At 42.3% G+C, this 24,903-nt stretch overlaps 1 protein-coding gene across 50 annotated transcripts in view; it reads right to left on the bottom strand.

Moving 5' to 3' along the window:
* Positions 1 to 21,576, bottom strand: part of LOC122543116 (calcium/calmodulin-dependent protein kinase type II subunit beta) — a 265,513-nt gene extending 243,937 nt beyond the window's left edge. For 6 of the 50 annotated variants that reach the window (XM_043681418.1, XM_043681420.1, XM_043681407.1 and 3 more), the window contains exons 1-2: positions 21,346 to 21,569; positions 21,007 to 21,101 (exon numbers count right to left, since the gene is read on the bottom strand). In XM_043681418.1, coding sequence (XP_043537353.1) covers positions 21,007 to 21,101; positions 21,346 to 21,410 — 160 coding nt within the window. In that variant the 5' untranslated portion in view covers positions 21,411 to 21,569. Of the gene's footprint in view, positions 1 to 21,006; positions 21,102 to 21,345 lie in introns of all 50 variants that reach the window. The other 44 variants (XM_043681429.1, XM_043681417.1, XM_043681415.1 and 41 more) reach the window with 20 other exon arrangements.
* Between the last annotated feature and the right edge of the window lie 3,327 nt (positions 21,577 to 24,903).

The raw sequence follows: 24,903 nt of genomic DNA, 5'->3' as shown, positions 1-24,903 counted from the left end.
AGAAAGCATTTGTTGAGTGTGTGAATTCTTCTCAGGATGAAGAATAGCAAAGGTCCTTTGCACGTCTGGGAGAGTGTGGCCCTGAGCTGACGCAAGGCTGACTACAGGGAGAGTAGGTGGTGACACACGGATGCGCATAGCTGCGAACATGGAACGGATGATCCAGAGGGAGAACCGTTTCTGAAGGCTTTGGATTTGCTGTAGGTAGCTGTCGTCCTGAACAGGTCCAAAATGTGATGGTCTGAATATAGTCCAGAGTCCATTCGGGAACAGTTCAGTTCCGCAGGCAGGCATTGAGGAAGGAGATGTGGCTGTGGTAACGAGTCTGCTTCAGAATGTGGCCTGTTACAGGAGCCCAAGCTAAGACCAGCTCCAAAACAGTGCATGAAAGCAATCCAGCTCAAAAACTGCATCTTCCTGAGGTGAAAGAAAAACAACTTCCAAATACCTTAAAGCACAGAGGGTAAACTGAATAAGAAAGCAGATACACTTGGCTGAACTCAGATTACAAACGCAATGACTAGAAACTGTGGGCAGCTAACAAATCCCAACAATTAGCAAGTCAGGCAATAATTCCTTTTGCTGTCTTGTGAAACACAGCATGTTAACAACCAGCCCTATGTCACAAACAGACCCCAAATGCTAGTCGTTCAAAACAACACCTGACTATCGAGCCACGACTTCCACAAATACTTGAATATCTTTTACAAGAGTACATCTGTCAGGCAACAATCAACAGATGTTAATTTAGTTCAGCTTCAACTGAAAGGCACAGGATGTCAGTTAAAGCAGAGAGATGCTGATTTCACTGCTTCAATCCCTTTTCCTTTCTGCGTCACTGCTTGCTGCTTCATATTTACCCATGTTTAAGCCTTACTTCTGGTAGGAGAAACAGCCACAATCACAAATTTGTCACGGACATCCTCGAACTACCAGCATCCACTGGAGGGAATACGAGACAAATACCAGAAAAAGATGATGAAAAGTTAATAAATGCTGTCCTGCTTCCAAAACCAAAACCAAAACAACATCAAGAACAACACAGTTAAATTACATTTAGTCGAAACATCCTGCAAATATTTGCACAGAAATGCTCAGACACACCCTTGAATCTTACTCCTTCGCAAATCATCTGTTGGGAGATTCATCAAAGAGTGAGTCAACTTCCTCTCTATTCTCCCAGCTGAATGCCTGAGCTCAGAAAAATCTTTAGCATTGTACAGGTATCCCGTTTTTCAAAAGTTCGCTTTACAGCACTTCACTTTTACAAAAACCTACATTAGTACCTGTTTTTGCTAACTGAAAGAAATCCAAAGAGGATTTTCACTTTTACAAATAAAGGCAAAGTTTTTCCCACATAAATTAACGCTTCTTTGCTTTACACTAATTTGGCTAATGAAAGGTTTCAAAGGAATGGTCCACTTTCGGATAGTGGGGGATACCTGTACACTAGCAAAGCATAAGGAACAACTTCAAATCTGCAACACTTGAAACCTAACTAGGCTCCTGTGAAACCTTCCTCTGCTTCCCGAACCTTTTAATGTATTCACTGTTCCTTGTGACCTTCCACTTTCTGATGCTGAACGTTCTGTACTCAGCATCTCAGGTTTTACCCCCTCTACGCTCCCACCTCCATGAATTTCAGCCACAACATGAAAGTGAATCTTTCTTCTGCCACCTCTGCCTCTACACCTATTCCTTTGGACCAGAGTCCTCTGCCCATCCAACAGAAACCTTCACCTGCTTCCAACACTCTCCCTGCACTTGTACCCCTCCCTCAGGCTTTTTATGTGCATTCAACCTGTTCATCAAGGACAGTCTATGTGACACTGGTTGCTTCAATTTCACTGCCCCCTTACCCATTTAAACTTCTCCCCCTCTGAACTGGGTGCATTCCGTACTCTTGAGATCTTAACCTGACTGATGATCAAGTGACTGACAAAGCCTGCCTGTTGTTGTCTGGCGTACTGACCAATACATTACGGAGGCTGATCACCAGCTCTCGGACACCTCCTCCATTCTCCCTCTGGAACATGACCCCAACATTGACCATCAGACCATTGAGTCCACAATGAAAAGAAGCTCCTTCCATCTGGTGGGCTCCCCTCCCAGTGCCTCCAAGCTGACTGTCCCCCAACCCCACACTGCTCACTTGTAGCTTCTTCCCAACATTCACAAACAGGATTGCCTAGAAAGACCTGCTGTTCCTGCTGGCTCCTGCCCCACAGAATTCAGGTCATCCGACTTCAACCTGATTTCTTCTCCCCCATCCAGCTCCTCGCCATTTATATCTGCGATTCTTCTGAAGCTTTACATCAGTTTCAGAATTTCCAGTTTGCAGGCTCCAGCCATCTGCTCTTCACCATGGGAGTGCAATCCCACAACATGACGAAGAGTGAAGTGGCTACCTGCCATTTTTGTCAACAAAATATCTTGTAAAATGGGCAACTGGGGAATTTAGATCTGCAGGGGAGGGTTAAAGGGGTGAATGCAGACACAGCTAGGGTCAGATCACATTCTTCCACCGCTCTTAAGCATATACTTAATTCAACACAATGACTCAAAATGATCCTCTCTCCTGTCCCGTTCCTAAATTCCAAATTCAGTATGGACCTATCATCATGCAAAATGACGGAAAGCACCTGAGAAAACTGACAGTGAGAGCAAGAATGAATAAAACCTAGGTGAGGGTGCTATTCAGTGCAAAGAGCCTTTGGAAAAGATCACAGAGGAGCGAATGACTTCATACACCAAAACAGACATAGGACGTTTTAGAAATAGTGCCTCTTTTGAGAGCTCCATTTGTTGAGATGGAGAACAAAAGCAGCACACTTTTAACTTGTGTCGCAACAGAGTTACAGTTCAATTGCAGAAGGTTCAACTTCAGACAAAAAGGACTAAATGATTTTGGAGGGGGGGGGGGGGGAATGCTGGGCAAACTATCTTCTAGACATTCCACAATTAATCTTTCTTGAGATCCACGACATTCCTAATCTTCCCAATCCACCAGTGAATTGATTTCCCACAATTACTGTAATAGTGCCTTTCTAACATGCTTTTTCTGTGCCCTGATCAGAAGAGCAAAACCCCAGTTCGGCTGTAACATGAACCTGACAAAGGGTGAAGATGGGCCAGGACTGTTGGAGGCCAGAAGGAATTCTAATCAGTCCACTGACACCAACTCAAGCAAGGTCCCTTGGAATGCCAGCTAGTCCAAAAGCAGCAAGGCTAACATGAGGCGGGTATTTTTACACTCCAGCAGTCAGGAGAGTAAACAAATCTGAACCAGCCTTTGCATCGCAGCAATCAAAATCAACCTTTGCTGTTGAGAGTAGGAACCTTAAATTAAAAGGTATTCATTTTGTCAAACAGGCAAGGTGACACAAAATGCCATGAAAGGAAAGCTCTGTGCAGTTCAGAGATGTTTCACAACCCTTCCCCTTCTTTCTCCCCCAATCCTTCAGACTGACATGGCTCTCTGTCAACAGTCAGCTCTGACTAAAATTAACAAGATAGGTAATTATTGTATGATCAGCCACATTCATAAAGAGCAGCAGAGCAGGTCTGAAGGGCTGACTGGTCTACTCCTATTTTCCACATTTCGATGAAATGTTGAAACACAGATTTTCTCTTTTTCAGTCTGGCCTTAAAGGATCACTTGAACACAGAACAGACAGGAAGAACAAAATTTCATTGGGGGAACCACAGATCAATCATGGAACTCATCTCAGATTTTAAATAGACAGTGAACTTCAATTAATCCAAGCAACTTCCTTTTTTGCTCTGCCCTTTCCAAACCAAGCACAGTTCAGAGAACATCTGCCCTCAAACGTATACATTTCTTGACAGCAAGTCATTTTCAAGAACAGGATCAGCACATTGAGTTGAATAACCATCCAATACTTCATGGCCTAATCCTCCTTTTCTGAAAGACACTTGGGATTATTCCTTAAACCCAATCATACTGCGCCCTCTCATGACAGTATTGACCAATTCCACTTCAGTTGGTGCAAAATGGTTGATCACAGTCAAGCCATGGTTGCTCGACCCGAATTATGACATTCAAATGATGACAGACCGTTCAAGACCCACTGTCCATTCTGTCACCTTATACAACACAACATTTACATGACAGTCCTGACTTGAAAGCCACATAACTGTCCAGGAGAGATGAAAGAACAGGTGAAGAACCCAAGACTGTTTGCAAAAAAGCACCTTGAAAATTCCTCTCCAATTCTTTTCCTTGACTGATACCAGTCTCAGACACCAGCTGAAAGCAGCCTCAAGCAGAAGCCTGCAAATAATTGCAGGAATTTAGATTAAAGAGAAGAAAATATGCTGGCCTACTGAAAATTATTAAGACTCTGATTATTCACATGATATCCAAACAATTCCTGTCCTCGAAGTCACTGGCAGATTTTTTTATTTCAAGTCATTGATGGGATGTCGGCAACACTGACTAGGCCATCATTTATTCCACTTTCCAAATGCCCTGGATAGGATGGGGGTAAGCTATCTTCTTGAACTACTGCAGTTTTGAATGCAAGGGCGTCCATATATCTCTTTTGGAAGACAGCTCCAGGACTTTGACCTGATATGAGGGAAAGACCAGCCATATCAGTTTGCTGCTGTGCAATGGTGGAACTAGAAGGTCAATGGTGTGGCTGTGCTTATGTTGCCTTTGTTCAACTTGGTGATAGGAGTTGTGGGTTTGGAAGATGCTGGAGAACATAATTGTGAGGGACCAGTCACAAGCAATTGTTTCAAAATGAGTGACAATATTTCTCAACCTTCTTTGCAACTTGGCATAGAGGACACCATTACCAGTATCAGTACACCATCACCTCCATGCTCCTCTGCAAATCACACCCCATCCCTGACTTGGAAGTGATGATACCTGGCACTATTAGTTCATGTGACCAGGAGAAGAGAGATGATGTGCACAGGGAATCTCCAGGAGTGTTTTGGGTGGAGGGGTGGCCTGTATCTGGCACTTATCCTGGAGGTCAGTTGGTGGCTCAGTGCCATTGTCATTATTCAAGTAATCCAGAGACTCAGGCTCATATCGTGTGGACATGGTTACAATCCCAACAGGTGAAATCTGAAGCAATGAACGTCTGATTTTACAAGTTTTCGATTGTTCTAAAATCCAACTGGTTCACAAGAGTCCTTTGGGGGAAGGAAAACTGTCGCCCTTACCTGGTTTGGCCTAACATGTGACTGTAGAGACCAAGCAATGTGGTGACTTTAAACCACCATGTGACATGGCCCTAGTCAGCCAGTCAGTTCAAGCGGGCAAAGAAAAGAGCATCCAACAATATCGACATCTCATGAAAGAGATTTTTTTACAAGATAATTCTGCAAAGTAGAGCTACTGTTCCCTTTGGCAATGGGGATGCTTTCAGCATGTCATGCTTCCTCTGACGGCCTGACCTTCAAGAGGAAATAGGAACTCATGAACCCATGATCTGGTGTGAGATGCAAAACATGCCCACATAACCCACAAGCTAATGTGAAAACTCACACCAGCTTTGCAAGAGAGATGCTGTGGCACAGTTGGAAAACAGCAAACACCAAGACTGGATCAGAGAATGGATTCAAGGAGAAGTAAACGTTTCTGCTTCAGAACAAAAGGAGGGTTATGACAGAGGGAAGGCATTTCTGGTGAATTCATGTCAGCAAAATTGTTGTAGGCTGAGATGAACTAGTTCGGCACAAGTGGAGCACTTCAGAGAAGACCACAGACAGGGAACTCGAGCTGGGTTTGAAAAGGAGCAGTGGTTAAGTACTCAAACAAAAGGAAATGGAATTCAACCGGAGGAAGTTCCTAACTTTGAAGCTCAAATTGGTATCATCTCTGTAGAGGAAACTACTCTGTCATTGAGATCTATCCTTGTTGCATCTGTTATTTAAATGGGTTATTTACTGCAATTTGCCTCCTATTTCATGTTTACTTCATGCTTATTTTGGTTTGGTTGTGAAGGCACAAGTCTTTGCTCATTGGATCAAGTGTGGCTAACACTGCAGAAAAATTCTAACACTGTTCTTTCTGCTATACTGGTTCAAATTTCTAGTAATCCCTCCTTTGCACTGTGAAGTACTTTCGACACAAGGACTGGACTGGTTCAAGATGATGGCTCAGCAACATCTCAAGGGCAATGAGATATGGTCAATAAATGTTGGCCGAACCAGCACAACCTACAGTCCAAGAATGACATTTATGAACAAAATCAATTCACAACTTGAATAAAACACCATTGATCATGCGCAGGAAATAACAGCTGTTTAAGATACATTTTCCATTACTCTTTTGTTTCTCTAAGGAGTGACAACTGTTTTTTAAACCTGGACCAACCTTGACTTTTAAATCCGTTTGACAAGATCCGACATGGAATTGCTGCTGCTTTAACTAAACTGAATGGAGAGTCAAACAAAGACAATGCAATAAATTGGCCAAGGGCGTGGGTAACTGTAGAGTAGTCAGTGGGAGATAGGAATGTCAACCTCAATTGATATTTGAGAGGACAATGGCTCAGATTCTGGAAACAAACAGGTTGCACTGACAGAAAGTAGCAAGCTCGAGGCAACTATTTACCAAGGCAGCTCAAAAGTAATTTGTCTAATTAATTTTGTCATTAATTGGGAAGATAAAATTACAGTTGCGACAATTGCGAAAGAATTCCACTTCGGAACGAGCTAGTGTATAAATTTCAGCCTGACAAATAACCACCAGAGGTTACTGAGTGTGTCCTGTTGCTCAGTATCAAGACCAAAGGCAGTCCTTGGATTGCAAACTGGTTCCATGTGAAGTCTGCGCCCAAAGGGTTTTGTCTGCAAGTCTACAGGGCAGGACAACGTAAAGCAGCCATTTTTACATCCAAGAAATGTTTCTTTGTCAGATATTGAAAATTACAACCTGTATGGGATGACACTATTCATTCAAAACTTTGTATATCGAAGACTCCATGCACGTTGTACTGAATTGGTGGTAGGAGCTCAAAGAGAAGAATGAATCACAGCATGATATAATCACAAACCTCAGTTTGTGTGGCTGACACACCTTGTAACATTCATTGAGCATTCCTGGATGATAAAGAAAGACACGTTGGGAACTCCTACAAAGAAGGAAACATAACACAAAATCACTGCACACCAAGCCCTCACAATGTGGTAAAGACCAGATAATGTGTTGTTTTAAGGATAAAATTAGTCAGGCTACTGGGAGAACATCAATGCCCTTCTTCAGAGACCATGGGATATATCATGTTACCAGAGAGGTTTTGGTTTAATGATCTGAAATAGACCTGAGGACGTTTCTGCTTCTTTTCACTTAGTCAAAATGATTCTTATCAGACATGGTCCTGGAAGAGTTCCAAAAAAGCTACAAATGATAAACAACTGCTACAACATGAAGTGATTGTCTTTCTGGTCAGAAGAGCAAGCCAGTTGGCTCAATAAGCTGCAGCAGAAACATTTACTGTTTTCTGAACTGGTTCCAACTCTGGCTCTCAACATGCATGGGAACGAGACAACCAAAATCTCCGAGATCTTTCAACTGACTGAAAGAATAGAGAAGATGGTGTTGTTCCTGGGTAGGACCACATCAGTTCACTAATGTGAGCCAAGGAAGCAGTCAGTTCCTGAATTCCAGGTTGCACAGGAAACGGAAGGTGGAAATAGCAAAAACGTTTGCTTTCATCTTTCAATCTTTTCTTGATATGGGGGGAAATGCCAGAGAGTTAGAAAGAAGTAAATGTGACACCTTCATTCAAGGAAAGATGCAAGACATTCCAAGTAATTAGAGTCATAGAGATGTACAGCATGGAAAGAGAACTATTGATTGTAGTGCCACTGATATTCCCGTTTCGCAGTACGCCTGTCAAAGAAGGACAACAATGAATAATAGAAATAATTTATTTACGGTAATAATCATGGACAAATGTCCTTTACTGCCTCAAACCTCTAAAATACATTGCACTGATTATTATGAATTAAGTTGAGACCCTTTGTTGTGCCCAACCTTATGACTTCTGACTGAACAAAAACAGGAATTGCTGGACAAGTTCAATAAGTCTGGCAACATCTATGATGAGAGAAACACAGAGTTTACCTCTCAAGTCCAGGTGATCCTTCTTCAGATCACTGGTGAAAGTAAGTGAGAGGCAAATTGCTTCTGGCAGTTATAGAGTCATAGAAATGTACAGCATGGAAACAGACCCTTCGGTCCAACCCGTCCATGCCGACCAGATTTCCCAACCAAATCTAGTCCGACCTGCCAGCACCCGGCCCATATCCCTCCAAACCCTTCCTATTCCTATACCCATCCAAATGCTTTTAAATGTTGCAATTGTACCAGCCTCCACCACTTCCTCTGGCAGCTCATTCCATACACGTACCACCCTCTGCGTGAAAAGGTTGCCCCTTAGGTCTCTTATATCTCTTTCCCCTCTCACCCTAAACCTTTGCCCTCTAGCTCTGGATCCCCCGACCCCAGGGAAAAGTCTTTACATATCTACCCTATCCATGCCCCTCATAATTTTGTCAACTTCTATAAGGTCACCCCCTCAGCCTCCAACGCTCCAGGGAAAATAGCCCCAGCCTATTCAACCTCCCTCTGTAGCTCAAATCCTACAACCCTAGCAGCATCCTTGTAAATCTTTTCTGAACCCTTTCAAGTTTCACAACATCTTTCCCTTAGGAAGGAGACCAGAATAGCATGCAATATTCCAACAGTGGCCTCACCAATGTCCTGTACAGCTGCCACATGACCTCCAAACCCCTGTACTCAATACTCTGACCAATAAAAGAAAGCATACCGAATGACTTCTTCACTATCCTATCGACCTGCGACTCCACTTTCAAGGAGCTATGAACCTGCATTCCCAAGTCTCTTTGTTCAACAACACTCCCTAGGACCTTACCATAAAGTGTACAAGTCCTGCTAAGATTTGCTTTCCCAAAATGTAGCACTTCGCATTTATCTGAATTATACTCCATCTGCCACTTCTCAGCCCATTGGCCTATCTGGTCAAGATCCTGTTGTAACCTGAGGGAACCTTCTTCGCTGTCCACTACACCTCCAATTTTGGTGTCATCTGCAAGCTTACTAACTATACCTCTTATGCTCGCAAAATCATTTATGTAAATGACAAAAAGTAGAGGACCCAGCACCGATCCTTATGACACTCCACTGGTCACAGGCCTCCAGTCTGAAAAACAACCCTCCACCAGCACACTCTGTCTTCTACCTTTGAGCCAGTTCTTATCCAAATGGCTAGTTCTCCCTGTACTCCGTGAGACCTAAACTGGCCATCAGTCTCCCAAGGGAAACCTTGCCAAACGCCTTACTGAAATCCATATAGATCACAGCTACTGCTCTGCCCTCATCAATCTTCTTTGTTACTTCTTCAAAAAACTCAATCAAGTTTGTGAGACACGATTACCCATGCACAAAGCCATGGTGACTATCCCTAATCGGTCTTAGCCTTTCCGATTACACATACATCCTGTCCCTCAGGATTCCCTCCAACAACTTGCCCACCACCAATGTCAGGCTCACTGGTCTATACTATTCTGGCTTGTCCTTACCACCCTTCTTAAACAGTCTTCCAGCACCTCACCTGTGACTATCGATGATACAAATATCTCAACAAGAGGCCCAGCAATCGCTTCTCGAGCTTCCGACAGAGTTCTAGTTCTAGGTCAATTATTTTAACATCAGTGACGGGATGAGTTTTAGAACATCAAAGACAAAAGCTTACATGTATTTGTAGAGATTTCAGTTATTGAATAGAGCCAGATTTGTAAAAGGCATATCAAATTCCACAAACTTCATTGGACATTGTGATCAAAAGAACAGAGAAACTCATGAAAAGTTTAGCGGATGTTATCTATTTAAATTTTAAGAAAGCTGACAAACAATGACATGAAACATTGATTAGTAAATCTGAGCTCACAGACAGGCTTAGAATCAGTATAATAGAATATTGACTGAAGGACAGAAAAACAGAGATACATGGAATCAGTGATTTGTTTTTGACTGACTATGGCTGACAGCTGTGTTTGCCATGGATTAATACCAAACCTCATAATTTTAACATATATATGACTTTGAAAATGGTAGACAGCGTAAAATTTCAAAAGTTGCAAATGATACCTAACTTAAGGGTGTGGTAAACAATGACACTAATTACAAATCAATTGCAATCCAAGATCGAATTAGATAATGGAGCAGAATGGAAGGTGAATGACAGGCCTCGTTTAAAACAGACAAGTGTGAAATGAGCCGTTTTGACAGAAAGGATATAAAAAGATAATATAATCTTCACAGCATATTCTAAGGAGCAAGCAAGGATCTCGGAATTCATGTAGAAATTTCTTCTAAGACAATATATAACAAAACAATAGTTCGCAAGGCATAATGGATTCAAGATTTCATAAACTGGAGGTTTTGAGCTAAAATCAGCAACAGTGAAGTGTCCAAATGTGATCACTGAACTTCAGCAAAGATGTGAATATCTGTCAGAGAGTGCAGAGGAGAGTTATCAGGTGTTGCAGGGATGCAGAAATTAAGCATAAGTGTTAAATTAGAAAAGATGTTGCTATTCTCCATGAAACAAAAGCAGTGAGGGGAGATTTCTTTCAAGTGTAGAAGAATATGACAGATTTAGAGAAGGTACACAAACAAAAACTATTTTTATTACTGTTGGTGAAACATGAGGGGACTCAAATATTACAATGTGGACCAAAGATACAGGGGGAATAAGAAAGAAATTCTTTTCAAACATGGTGATAGGCAATACCTAGAACTTGCTGCACATAAGGTGGTGGAAGCAGAGAACGTCAATGATTTCAAAAGAAAGTCACGTGAGCACTCCAAGGGCAGAAATGTGCAGGGCTGAAGGGACAGACTGGATGCTTCTCAAAAAGCTGGTGCAGTCTTGATGGGCCAAAAAGCCTTGTTTACTGCCATTAGATTTTTTTTCCATGTCTGCCCATTTACCTCTCAGTTTTGGAAGGTGGAAAAGTATTTAAATTCGGTGACTGAATAATCTTGCGACACTTGGCTAAGCTTATGACAATAAAATGCAAGGTAGTGGAATTCACCTTCATCTGTGCCAAAGTATTTTAGTTGATGCCCTGCATTATCCAGCAATGCAGGATAACTGTTTTCATGAGCAATGGCAGCGAAATCTCAAATTGCAAGTTCTAAATTGTTTTTGGACACACTTCAAATTTCCAAAACAACCCTTATTGAAGAGGAATCAGAGGTAATCTCAGTCACAAGACGATAAAGAGCCATAAGAAGACAGCTATGAAGTGTGCAGAATAGGGAAAGAGCAGGCAAGGATGGTTTTGTGGGGGGGGATGCACTAATTGGATACAACGTTCAGTGAGCCCATGCAGACAAATTAGTCAAATACTCTCCTTTGTGCTGCATGATTTGATTGCCTGAAAACGGCACACCATCAGTTAACCATTTCAGAAGCACAGCATATGGGCACGACCTGTTTTTGAATTACAGCTCAAACTAAATTGGAAAGACGAGAGCATAATTGCAATGCCACTTTAGAAATATTCCAAAGACCCAAGCTAATGCCATGGGGACACAGGATCAACTTTTACCACAGAGGCTGGTGGAATTTAAAATCAGTTACAAAGTCTAGAAATGAAAGCTGGTCTCAGAAGCGGTGACCATGAAACTAACATTGATTGTTGTCAAAGTCATATCTGCTCCGATAAAGCCCTTCAACGAAGGGAAGCTGCCATCCTTATCTGTTGTAACCTCCATGACTCCAGATCTACAGCGCACTGGGGGAGGACCCTGAACTGCCTTCTGAAATGGCTGAGGAAGTCACTCAAGTTCAAGAGCAATTGGAGGTGAGCAACAAATGCTAGTCTTTGCCCACAACACCTAAAGCCATGAAATGACTTGTTTTTTGTTCTTGCTCAACTCTCAAGGATTGGTTTCCACTCCATTCCAGAGGCCAAACCTGAGCACTTTCGTATCCATTCGTTCAGAGGTACACAAGCAACAAGTTACTGGGAACAACTCATTACCTGTTTTGAGTCCCAGTGGGAAGAGCAAATTACGCCCTGAACATACTCCGGCTAAATTATTCTCACCTTGCAAGCTCACTCGGGTATGAATAGCTCATTCGCAAAATCTTCAATTAATGCCTACTTTTGGACCACGAACTATTTAATACACTCACTCATTAAGCAGAAGATTGCATTATATAGAAGAGAGATATATTCCCTATCAGCTAATACCACTATTCAAGGAGCTCACAACTGATTGCCGATCCTCCCTCTCTCCACCTACTTTGGTTCCGTAACCCTTCAAAGTTTTCGTTTGCACAAGTCTACCAAACCTAAATGTAAGATGACAAATTCACTGAACATAAAATTCACACCCAGCTGTTTATGGGACAAAGTTCCACTTCATCTGTTTTAGGATGAGATGCTTGTACCTTACCTTCTTAACGACTTGCCCCTCATGTAAGGGTTATGTCCCTTGTCGGAGCCTCCTCAACTGGTGCACACGGTTCCTGTCTTACCTCTCAACTGTTTCCAAAATGGAAAAAGACCGAAGGCAAAAAGCCAAGTGATATATTATGTTAAATCTCTCCTCGGAATGTAACCTTTGGAGCACTAATGCAGGTGGCTATGTATAGTGAGTATAAATTGGTGGGAGGGTTTGTGATGAAATAAAGGCATGAGCTAAGCTGTCCACAAGTACAATTTAAAACAAAGCTGAATGAATTCAGTTTGACCTAACCCAGGGTTCTGTGCACTTGGCGATTTTTCTCCGATGTATTAAATTCAAACACGTAATTTATAAGTAGAAAGCAGGAATGATCAGCAGTGCTTCGCCTGGAGGCCCACTGAAGATATTACCTTGTAGGGTGACGAAACGTCTAGAAATGAACCTTCCAGCTCAGTGAGCAAACTTACATCCAGAACCTCAACCTGAGCTACAAATCTTCTCAAAACTTGCGAACACAATCGAATTCTCTGAGCTGTTAGCCTTTTTTTTTCTAAATTAACTGGTACAAGAGTTGATTTCAAACAAGAAATGTGTGTAATTTAAGCCTCTCAAATCAACCTTCAATGTTGTAGCCTCCAGAGGTTTGATTCCTCACCAATTTAATAACTGCCCTGCTTCAAACTGAATTATTCTTCAAGCAGCTGCTTTGCTCCACATTCTATTTCAAACATTTGGCCTGCCAATTTCCAAGATTTCAGGCTCAAACAGTGATGTTCTGGCACTTCAAAAACAAAAGAGTCAAAATGAGGAAAAGCTAACTTTTCAGCCCTCAACTTGTACAAATGGGGGCAGAGGTGGCAGAGGAGGTGGTTCGATATTGGACCCTTTTTGGTGTCTCATGAACAACAGGTGCAGTGTCAGTATCATGTGGAAGCTCAACTTTGGGCCAAGCAGCAATTTCTATTGTGTAACGGGGGACTTGAGTTTGGGACCCAGCACGACTCAAGGATATTGGGGAAGTGGTGACATGACATTCATGTCACTGGAGTAGGAATATCATTGGGAGGAGATGTCCTATGGCCAGGAGGTAGTGCCCCTTCCTCTGGACCTGAAGATCTGGGTTTATATCCTGTTCTTCACTAAAGATGTGCCATATTATGTCTGAACTGGTTGACTGAAAATACTAATACGCAAATGCAAAGAACAGTAAAACATGTTGAATGACCGAAGTTCTTTGATTTTTGATTTGAGTCTCATGCTCTGAATTCCAGTGTGTTTGCTTGCTTTGCTATGCTGAGAAATGTTTTAACAGTGCTGCCTGCTACTTGGTTAAGCTTGCTAAACAACACACCATCAAAAACCCGAGTCATATTATTACATTACAAGTTCTGTGTGAAAGCAAATTATTACCTTAACCAGTCGGAAATATGCAACTCGAACAACTCGCACTCATTTCAAACAATAAGGCTGGGCCAATAACCCTGATAGCAAATTCAATATGATCCATGTTCCTGTCTGTCAATCAAATATATGTCCATCAATAACACTACCAAGTTTCTTCAGCAGAGAAAGATGAATATCCTACACTGTGCTCAGGTTTGACTCTTAAGCGTAAAGAGGAATTAAATCACCTCTGAAGGAAGTTATACGGAATTCAAATCGAGAAATGAGATCTGCTCATTTTTAATTACATTTTTACTTCATCAAAACACCTCACACAACTAATTCCCTTACTCAACTGGTGTGACAATTTTATAAATAATCTTTCGAATACAGCAATGAGATGAACAATTATCGTGAATGATTTTGGATGGTTTTTGCGTGGCATTCTCAATAGAAGTACAGGACTTAGGAAGGCAGAAATTGCTGGTCACAGAAACAGGCAACAATATGTTTGAGGGGTCAATGAAATTGGGAGACAGGACTAGAATTTAAATGAACAACGCCAGCAAGTTATTTATCTGGTTTCAAAACGCTGATTACAGCAGCCGTTCGTTCATCCAATAATTTAATGAGCAAAACACTGGCCCGAGATCTTTAAAGGAACTGCAGTTAAGAAGCAAGCTACAAACTGGATATCAACAGTTTCCACAGCTTTTCCAAAGATCAATGGAGAGCTATAACATGGGAATCACGATTAAATCGAAGCATGAGCCAACCATTTCTCCACTTCCCATCCTCAAGCATCCATCCTTCCAGGTCAACTCATATAATAATCTAAAATTCATACTGATATTATGTCAATGGTCTATTAACACATCCCCAACATGCTCTATAAAAAAACTTTGGACAAAAAAAAAAAGCAACAGAAGGTAAAAGTAGGATAGCTGAACAGAAGCTTGTTGAAAGGTCGAGGTTTTGAGGTGTCTCCTAAAAAGAAGAAAGCGGGTCAAAAGTTTACGGAAGTAATTCCAGAGTTTAGGACCGAGACAAGGACACCACTAGTGAATCAATGGAAATTAAGGGTTTCAGTGAGGCCAAAAAGGAATGCAGAGACCTGAGAGCAAGAATTAAAGCATTGGTGGAGCAGAGCCACACCAAGTCAATCCACACAGGTGCAAGACAATCCGGCGACGTGAGAAACAAATGGAAGGCAAGAAGTGAAAGTGAATAAAAGGCTAACCTTTTGTCAAAGGAACAATGAGAACATCTGTCTCTCCAGTGGCTGTGAAAAGCGAAGACATTTGTCACAAGTGTCTTTCATTATAAACTCAAAAATCAATTTCAAAATGGTGTCTATTCATCCAATGTCAAGTTGTTAGTAAATTACAAAGTTGGTTCAAAGTTGTAGGACTCTGTCGTACTTGGGTGAGGTCATAGCTGGAGAACTGTGCATGATTTGGTTCTCCAGATCTGAGGAAAAACACCGTCTTTGAAGGGTAAGCAAGTAATACTGCAAAGGTTCGACAGCTTGGTTCCAAGGATGAGAAGGTTGTTGCTTTCTCAAAGGGTCAGCAAATTGGGCCTGAAACATCTGGAGTTTAGAAAAATGAACCACAATCTCATTTGAAACATGCAAGATTGCCAAACAGATTGGTGGGGTGTTTATGATGTTGCTTCTCCTGGCTGAATTTCTCAAACCTGGGAGCACAACCTCAGAATAAGGGGTCAATTATTTATATTTCTTCAACCACAAAATTGTGAATCATTATAATTCTCTTTCTCAACTTCAACAAGTATGCTAAAGACTGAAATTGACAGCCATTTGGTATCTCAGGAAATCAAATGACATGAAGAGCACACAGGAAAGTGGAATTCAGCTTGCACTATACTGAAAGGCAAATCAAGTTTCAGGGCCAAGTAGTCTACCCAAGCTCCCATTGTTATGTCCTTGAGAGATTTAAGTGCTGTTTTGTATTCAAACATTTAAAATATATGAAGCTTAAGGACGCATGGAAGGTATCTTGAGGCAGTGGCAGAGGGACCAGAATAACTAAGGATGACAGGAACTTAGCTGCACAACTACCTTGGAAAAGCTGAGGTCACTCTCCTTGGAGCAAAGGAAATATATAAAGTTAAGACATGTTTAGGCAAAAAAGAAAAAGGTAAGTCGTACTCATTAGTTTGGCATACAACGATAGAGAGACATAGATTTAAGATTTGAAATCGAGATGTCATGGGGATTGGGACAAAGAAGAATTTATTTTCCCACAAGGGTACATGATCCAAAACATGGTGCTTCTCTGGGTGGTGGAGGCAGAAAAGATCAATGATTTCAAAAAGAAACTGGATGAGCAGAGGAGTGCGACTAAGTAGACTGCATTCCATAGAACCACCAAAACTCAATGGGCCAAATGGCCTCCTGTGTGCTAAAATGAATCCGTAATTGTACATCAATTGCTTGCAAATATTTGATATTCATTTGAAACCTTGTAAATAGATATCGACTAAAATCAAAGTTGTGATCTAAGTTACTGTGTCCTTACAATTTGATGTCTGTAAATAAATAAGGATAAAGATTAGCTGCTATATTATCCTTCACCAACTGGCTTTCTGAGGTACATTAAACAAAGCCAACTCCATCAATACTCAGTAGCGAAATGGCACACTGCATGCATGCATAGACAAGGCAGCTCACAATGTTTGTAATCCATGCTCAATGCTCAGTTCGGTGGGTCTCACCAGTACAAATGCAGGGATTCTGCAAATGGCCCAATGGCTGTGAACTAGAAAGAATGGGGGCAGAAGAAACGTTTCTGCTCTTGGCTGTTACCTTGTGATCCAAACTTCAAGAGGCGAAGTGCAAGAGCTGACTTTCCCAGTCAGAAATATTTCAGCTGGGAATGAAGACTTTTGTAGTGTTCAACTGCAATCTGCTCATTTCCATGAAGAAGTTTGCTTCATTTATCCAACCTTGCACAAAGGTCTGGATACAATACAAACAAATCAGAGATTGTCAGGGATGTAAGCTGCTCTCCTTGATTATCTACAGTGTCCAAGACATCCTACTCACAACAGTAAAATTCATTCTTCATATCATTAAGATAAATGATTGGGGCCTGGGGCTGACAGTACTCATTAGCCAAGCTTGGACTTGGGAAAATGACTAATGGGGCAAATCACAGGGAAGCTCTAACCCCAATGAAAATTAAACCTCATAGTGAACATAAGAAAATTGGCTTTCAACTACTTCCTCTTTGCATCTCTATCATTCCTTGGCATTGACTATCCAACAGAATTTTATAACTAATTTGCAGTGCCACTTCCTGTAACTGTGTTACGACCTTAGAAAAACTTCAGTTTATTCATATAATTCATGTGGAAAAAAGCATTATTATTCAGCTTTTACAGCAGTCAACATTACTGGTCACGTAACTACAACAAGAACATCCTGCACTAACATGTGCTTTCAGCAGCTTGTCCCTTTATTTCACTGTCCAGTCTTTCTCCGGTGAGAGGGTAGTTACAAATTGACAGGACAGTTTTGACTCACTCATTTATTTTTCTTATCTATTCTGAGATACTATAAAACATCACTGTTGGATGATTTGCAAAAATATTGAGATAGGCTATTCCAAGAAATTTTCTCCACAGCCTCACGAAAACTTGATGGTGAAGTGAGCTTGCCAGGATGAAAGAAGAGTTGAAACTTTATTGCTGGAACAGCACAGCAGGTCAGGCAGCATCCAGGGAACAGGAGATTCGACGTTTCGGGCACAGGCCCTTCTTCAGGAATGAGCAGAGAGTGTTCAGCAGGAGAAGAAGAGCTTCTGTGCAGAGGAGATGACCTGGGGTGTGCAGTGAGAGAGGGACTCACTGAGATCTTTGTAGAGAGAGGCAGAGAGCTTCTTCAAGGAAGGCATCCTTGTAAGAGGATTCGCAGTAGGTTGAAATCTTCGAGGAGAAAGTGAGATCTGCAGATGCTGGAGATCAAAGTTGAAACTTTATTGCTGGAACAGCACAGCAGGCCAGGCCCTGAAGAAGGGCCTGTGCCCGAAACGTCGAATCTCCTGTTCCCTGGATGCTGCCTGACCTGCTGTGCTGTTCCAGCAATAAAGTTTCAACTTTGATCTCCAGCATCTGCAGACCTCACTTTCTCCTCGAAGATAAGCAACTGTAGTGTCCATTTAAAACGTAACAAGGACTCGAAAGAGTTTTTTAAAAACTATCTTTTCTTGATTTCTTTTGAATTTAACATTTTCCTATTTTTAAATTTTATTTCAGTTTCTTAAATCATAACTTATTATTTTTCTCCTGGTTAGTATGTAATTATATTCCTCTTTCTTTCATGCAAGGAAGCTACGTAATTAGCTCCTTCACGTATTGCATTTTCATTGATGTATGATAGAACTGTATGCTAAACAACAATGAAAAATTCCCATTGTCTTGGAAAGAGTCAAAAAGTGCAGTGCTGGAAAAGCACAGCAGGCCAGGCAGCATCCTCTCTCTACAAAGATCTCAGTGAGTCCCTCTCTCACTGCACACCCCAGGTCATCTCCTCTGCACAGAAGCTCTTCTTCTCCTGCTGAACACTCTCTGCTCATTCCTGAAGAAGGGCCTGTGCCCGAAACGTCGAATCTCCTGTTCCCTGGATGCTGCCTGACCTGCTGTGCTGTTCCAGCAATAAAGTTTCAACTTTGATCTCCAGCATCTGCAGACTCACTTTCTCCTCCAGGATGAAAGAAGACCCCTGTTGAAGTTTAGTTGCACCCAATGAGTCTTCAAATAAGGTGCTGGAGTTCCAGCTGCTCTCCAAAACCAGACCCAAGTGTCCACTTCTCAGAGGGGAGCTCAGAAAAATTAATATTAACACATGATTAACCAACAGGGCTGTACCTTGTCGTGTTCTCATCTCTCCTCTTTGCCTTAACAGTCAAAAGCCATTAGATAGACATCTTCTCCTTCATGCCTTTGAGATAGTGAAGCCAATGCACAGCTGCAAGTCTCGTGGAGCTCAAAAGGTTTTACAAGAGTCCAGGTTTTGCATTCTGTTAAGATTTTGGTGAATTGCAAATGAAATTGAACTTTGGTAGACCCTTGTTCAGTGGTGGAGATAATTCGAAGTTAACTGCACCAACTATGTGACATTTCAATATCCCACAGCAAAGTCTTTCCTCTGTCAACACACCAATTACAATTGTACCTCGATACCCGACAACTGCGCTTGGAGGGTGTGAAATGCCAGTTGGCACAGCACTTGCATTTCCTCATACCGGAGGTCAAATTGTAATTCACACAAAAATAATGCATTGTGCAGAATGCAGCCAATGTGATCAAGTAACATAAAGGCAACAGATCGATGAAAGAGAGATCTCCTCCTCCCTCAAGTAGTTTTTAATGTTTACAGATAGAACCACATGCGAATAACTTTGAGAAACATCAACAGGTCCAGCTGTGAATTTGCTGGCCAGCTTTCACATCAGTGTACCCTCTCTTACATCCTGACCCATGTCGCTCCATACATCTGGAATATTCCTCATCCATCACCTTTCAACACCCTTTTGAAAGCACCTCAAAAGCAGGTATTTGACCACACCTTTAGTTCCCCTGCCTGAATCTCACCAGGACCTATGTCTTGCCAGATAAACTGCATTTACCATTTTACACAGAAAGAAACTGAACCCTCGGCAGGATGAGAGCTTTGAGAATCTGATTATTTGCATAGAGCATACAATGGTCTTCATCACTCCATCACACTGTACAACAAAACTCTGCTCTGAAATCAGTCTGCTGCTTGCAATGCGACCAATGTGGGCGATGTGCTATACTCCCTTCCCCTGGGACCTCTCCCTGTGTCTGGTGCTACCCACAAAAACACAAATGGCAAAAAAGCAATAACTTAATGCTGCTCTCGACACATGATTCAAAACAACCAGTGCAGACCCTGTCAGAAGGCCTGCGACTGCCTTGGAAGCAAGGCACGGTGTACTGACGACAGACTTGTGAAGTGAGGGAATTGAAGGGAATCATGAACTATCATTCACTTATTAACTCTGAACAAGAACTAGGTTTTATTTGGTCCAATTTATTCCACAACCCTTTTTTTTATACAAAAAACACCACGACTGACACAGATCGTTTGAAATTGGCAGGCTACGCCAGAAACCCACTTCTAAGGACCGTATTTTGTTAACGCCTCCTGAAACGAATCTGGGCAGGCACCTTCGAGAGGTTAGTTCCAGAAGACTGCACTGTCACGCAGACATGGCGAGCACATGATCTCTGTGTGATCAGCTAAACAAACCCATCTACTGGGCGAGGAACGAGAAACTGGGAGATGAATGAGCCCGGTCATGCGTCTCGACCAAGAGATTTCCGTTTCCTAACCCCCACCTCCAATTCATGAGAGTTGAAGCCAACGTTTTAAAATGCTTGTTGATTAATGAGCACCGTCTAATCTCAGCACCACAGAGATCTTCCTGCACCAGGAACCAAGGTACTTTCAGTGACAGATTTGAAAAAAAAATGAACGATCCCGATTATTTTCGGTGTGCACGTGTGGAAGGTTTCACGAAATGCTCGGCCCCTAATATTTTTCATACCATTTTTAGAATTGCATTCGTCATAAAAAGCAATGCGAAAACCAAATGCTGCAACCAATCTGCAGTCAAAATAGCTCCAGTCAAAAAAAAAACCGTGTCCAACTGGGTGACACTGTAACAAGTTGTAGACGAGAGATTGACACACTCTCTCCCACCAAAGCCCTGTCCTCGCCGAATATTGCTACCAATTTAAATTTAAGGTGCAAATTGAAACATATAAGGGAATAGACAACCACACTTTTAAAATTGTGACTGAATCGCGAACGGGCAAGAAAAACAAACCCGAGGAACAAATAAAAAATGGGCTAAGGAGCATTTCTGACGTGTGTGTCATAAACATGATCACATCCCGACAGATGAGAAGGAGAGGCTGCGTTTGAGCGTCGCTTGGCTGTCACTAGCTTTGAGACGGCGGAGATGGGTGGATACAGACTGACAGCTGCTTCATTCCCACTGTAGCCCACAGCCTCCCCAAAAGAAAATGTCCGGGGGGGGGGGGGGGGGACTGCAATAAAAGCATTTACATCTACCAACCTCGAGCAGACAGCTTTTTGGTGTTAATGATTTTCGCTGCATATTCTTGCCCTGTTGACAGCTTCACGCATCTGCGGACGATCGAGAAAGCGCCTCTGGATTGAACAGAAACAAGACACAATGTAGCAGAGAAAGGATGTTATTTTGCAACCATAAAAAAGATCACAAATTGTTGCGATGTTTTTTTTCCCCTTTTGCGGTAAAGGGGAAGGAGGGTGGTTAGTGAAGGTTTTCTCTGAAGCTGCTGCAAAGGCATGGGGGGGGGGGGTGAGGTGGGGGAAGGTAGTGGGGATGGCAGGAGAAAGACACAGGCGGGAAAAGGAAAGCTGGGACACTTACTTGCCGAGCTCCTCGTAAAGCTGGTATTCATCGCTGAATCGGGTACACGTTCCAGTCGAGGCCATGTTGGAAAAAATTGCAACTCGAGATTGCAAAGGGAGGGAGGGAGGGAGGGAGCCAGCGCTTGCTACCGGGCTCCGGCTGATTGACAACTCGGTGTAGCGCCTCTCGCGAGATGGGGAGGAGAAACTGGGCGGCTCCTTCTGATTGACAGTCTGCAGCCCGCAAGCATGACATTCACATCGGGGGGGGGGGCGTGGGGATTGGCATGGCTCCTCTCAAAACCTTGGAAGATGCAGTCGCGTCTCACTCTAACGCTGTCTCACTGGGGAGAAACTGGTTGGTTTCTCCATGCAAGCTCGGAATGACCCGCGATCATTCAGTGACCTTCCCCCCCCCCCCCCCAACAAAGAAACAACAACAAAAAAAAATCCTGTAACAAGAAACACTAAAAGCTGCAAAACAAAACACACACACTGCGGGTCACCCAGGGGATCGGTGGTCGCTTTCACCTCACGCAAACCCTTCTCTCCGCAGATCGCTGCGATAAGTTCCAAGTTGTTTGCTTTAAAATGCAAACGGAGATAAATTATTTCAAAGAAGCAAGATCTCAGTTTTAAAAGAGGTGTCAAAATTCAAGAAATGTGTATTTCTTTTTAAAGTCCTTTTTAAAATCTCACAAACACAGCCACGTCGCATTTAATGTGTCATTTCTTAGAAACGTTACTTCATTAATGCTTTTGAAATTTGTCCTCGCATTTTCTTCGTTTTTTTAAGTGAGCAAAAAACTCCACGCAGCTTTTAAAAAAAAGCTGCTTACTTTTCTAACAACGATACCATTGAACCTGGGATACTATACCATTCAGACTGCATCAACTCCACAATTTGCGACAAGCGAGGTGCTCGGTTTATCGATTAACGGTTTCTTAAACCGCTTATATACAGAAAGCATCTTTCTCTGCAATGTTCCGAGTGCTTCATAATTCGTTCAATACCTTTGAAGTTGTCAAGTCAATCTGAGCACAAGATCATCCCAAGACTACTACGCAGACAAAATTAACCATGGTGTTTTGGTGATTTTGCTCAATAGATCAACGTTAACCAACCTTTAAGTAACTAAAGGTGATAGAACAGGTCGAGAGAGCACAAGTGGTAACAAAAGCATCCACCATTTCTGGACATTTTCTGATCAACCTGTTTGGAAATGTTATGCCACACCTGTGAGGCAGGCATGAGTTTAACCCAGAGGCTCAGAGGCAGTAACACAACTACTGTGCCGTATGAGACCCTATATCCATTTTTGGTTTGTTGATAGGGGGCACAGAACATAACTTCAGTGAGTTCATACTCACTGGCTCTTATCTCAGATGATAATGAGACCTCCCGCTGCGGGGATGTGTACAGTTTTGGATTAAGGTTGGGAAGGATGTGAATGCATTGGAGACAATGAAGAAGACATTTCCAAGAATAGTTCCTGGAAAGAGCCACTTCAGCAGTGAAGGTGGAATGGAGAGATTGGGACTGTTCCCCTTGGAGGTGGGACAAGCTCAGAGGAGATCTGAGAAAAGTTTTTCACAATCAGGAGGGGGCTGGACAAAATAGATATGCAGAAACTGGTCCTGCTCTTCAAAAGATTGAGAACCATATGGGACAAAATTTAAGAGTTTAGCAAAATATGCAAATGTGAGGTGAGAAAAAGCTTTTTAAAGCATTATGATCTGAAAGTGTGGCAATTGCAGGGGGTCAGCTGAGGCACTCAAATAGGTCTGATTGGCGATTAGTTTAAAAAAGAAAACGTACAGGGTTACAGGAAAAAGGCACTTTAATTGCCCAGAGAGCCATAGAGACATGATTTGCCAAATGGTCTCTTTCTCCACTGTACCAGTTCTGTGATTCTGATAGAGGACATTCAGAGCCTCAATTCAACAGCTTACAATTGACAAAGAACACATCAAACAATATAGCACCAAACTGCTGGCCTCGGCAAAAAGTGCTAGCGTCTGGAGTTGGGGTTTGACACCTTCCTGTATCGAAGGCACATAGAAACCAATGGATGAGCAATAAGATTAGGCAGTTTGGCCAATCACTTGTCGGACCTGCTCCATGATATGATTCCTGACCGATACCCCATCTCAACACCATACCTCCTTTCTCACCCCACACCTCGGTTTAATAATCTGTCTCTTGCTCAAATATATTTTGTGGTTTGGCCTCCAGTGCCTTTTGTCAGAGTTCCACAACGTTACCACCGCTTAGTGATCGTATTGTTTCTCATCTCAGTCTTAACTAAGTCAGACAATCTCTTAGAAGTCATCTTATTGGCACAGGTTTGTTCGCCTTCCAATTCTCGTGGTTCTTCTTCGTTCTCTTCTTCCAAACAAACATGTTCTCCCCTTTCTTCAGGCTGAAGCACCATCCCAGCAACCCTCCTTGAGGTGGAGAAGGAGAGTCCTCAATAGCAACCTCAGCTGGTGATGGGACATGAACCCACATTTTTGGCATCACACTGCTTTGCAAACCAACTGTCCAGTCAAGGGAACTCAACCGACACAATGTGAATGCAGATACCAGCAAATTGAGTGGCATATCCACAGCACTTTCCTGTCCAAGCAGACTTGAAGCCAGTCATCTCTCAATCAAAAAACTGAGATCTCGCCAAACATCATTGCATCTTTGGTAACAAATCTTTGCCAAAACAACACTGTTGCTGACAGAAGAAATGACGGACGCAACATTATATTCACCTGATGAACAAGCAGTTTGGCTTTCTGCAAGGAAAAGTGGGTGGTCAGGTGTGCTGCAGATGTGAGAGCCTGTAAAAGGATTACGTATCTGGAATTACATGACTGATTGAAACATGTGAGGATACAGATGAAAGGAAGTAAGGTAAAGAAGTGTCTACGTTCTCCTTAACAGTTCCCCAATGAGATTGGAAAGTAACAGATGCAGAGCTATCAGTCTTGGATATTGGATTTTCATAGCTAATATTGCCAGACCACCTTGACACTTAAGATTATGGTCTTTGTGTTATGACTAACCTATGTTTAATATGCAAATTACTGGTTACCACCTCCACAAAATGAGATCGGGTACAGTTACATATTCAGTGTACTTTATAAATCCTGTTGCTTTTCAAATGACTCAAAATCAGTGAATTGTACTTGAGTCAATGATACAATTGCCAACATGATACTGTGTAAATCTGATGTTGTTCCATGAATAACAGAAACACAATGGCAACAGATGGAGCTGACTTCCTGATTGATTTCTTGAATAAACACAGATTATATGACAATGGAACAAATCTCAGTGACCTACTGCCAACAAAGCTTAACAATCTTCTTCCATTAGCAAATATCATTTTGAAATGACAACCAAAGGCAGTCATATATTGGCAGGCGAACCTGTGAAAGCTACAGATCAAGGTGGCTTCAGGTTCAGCTGCTCATCATGTCACCAAGAGGCCTCACATCGATGAGGAAGCAGATTCATCAAAGACCAAATCTTTGGGGATCATGAGAACATGACTGTTGCCACTGCTGCTTACATTATGGCAAT

Source organism: Chiloscyllium plagiosum, chromosome 42 (genome assembly GCF_004010195.1).
Source record: "Chiloscyllium plagiosum isolate BGI_BamShark_2017 chromosome 42, ASM401019v2, whole genome shotgun sequence".
NCBI lineage: Eukaryota > Metazoa > Chordata > Chondrichthyes > Orectolobiformes > Hemiscylliidae > Chiloscyllium > Chiloscyllium plagiosum.
This window is presented reverse-complemented; position numbering and strand designations above follow the sequence as displayed.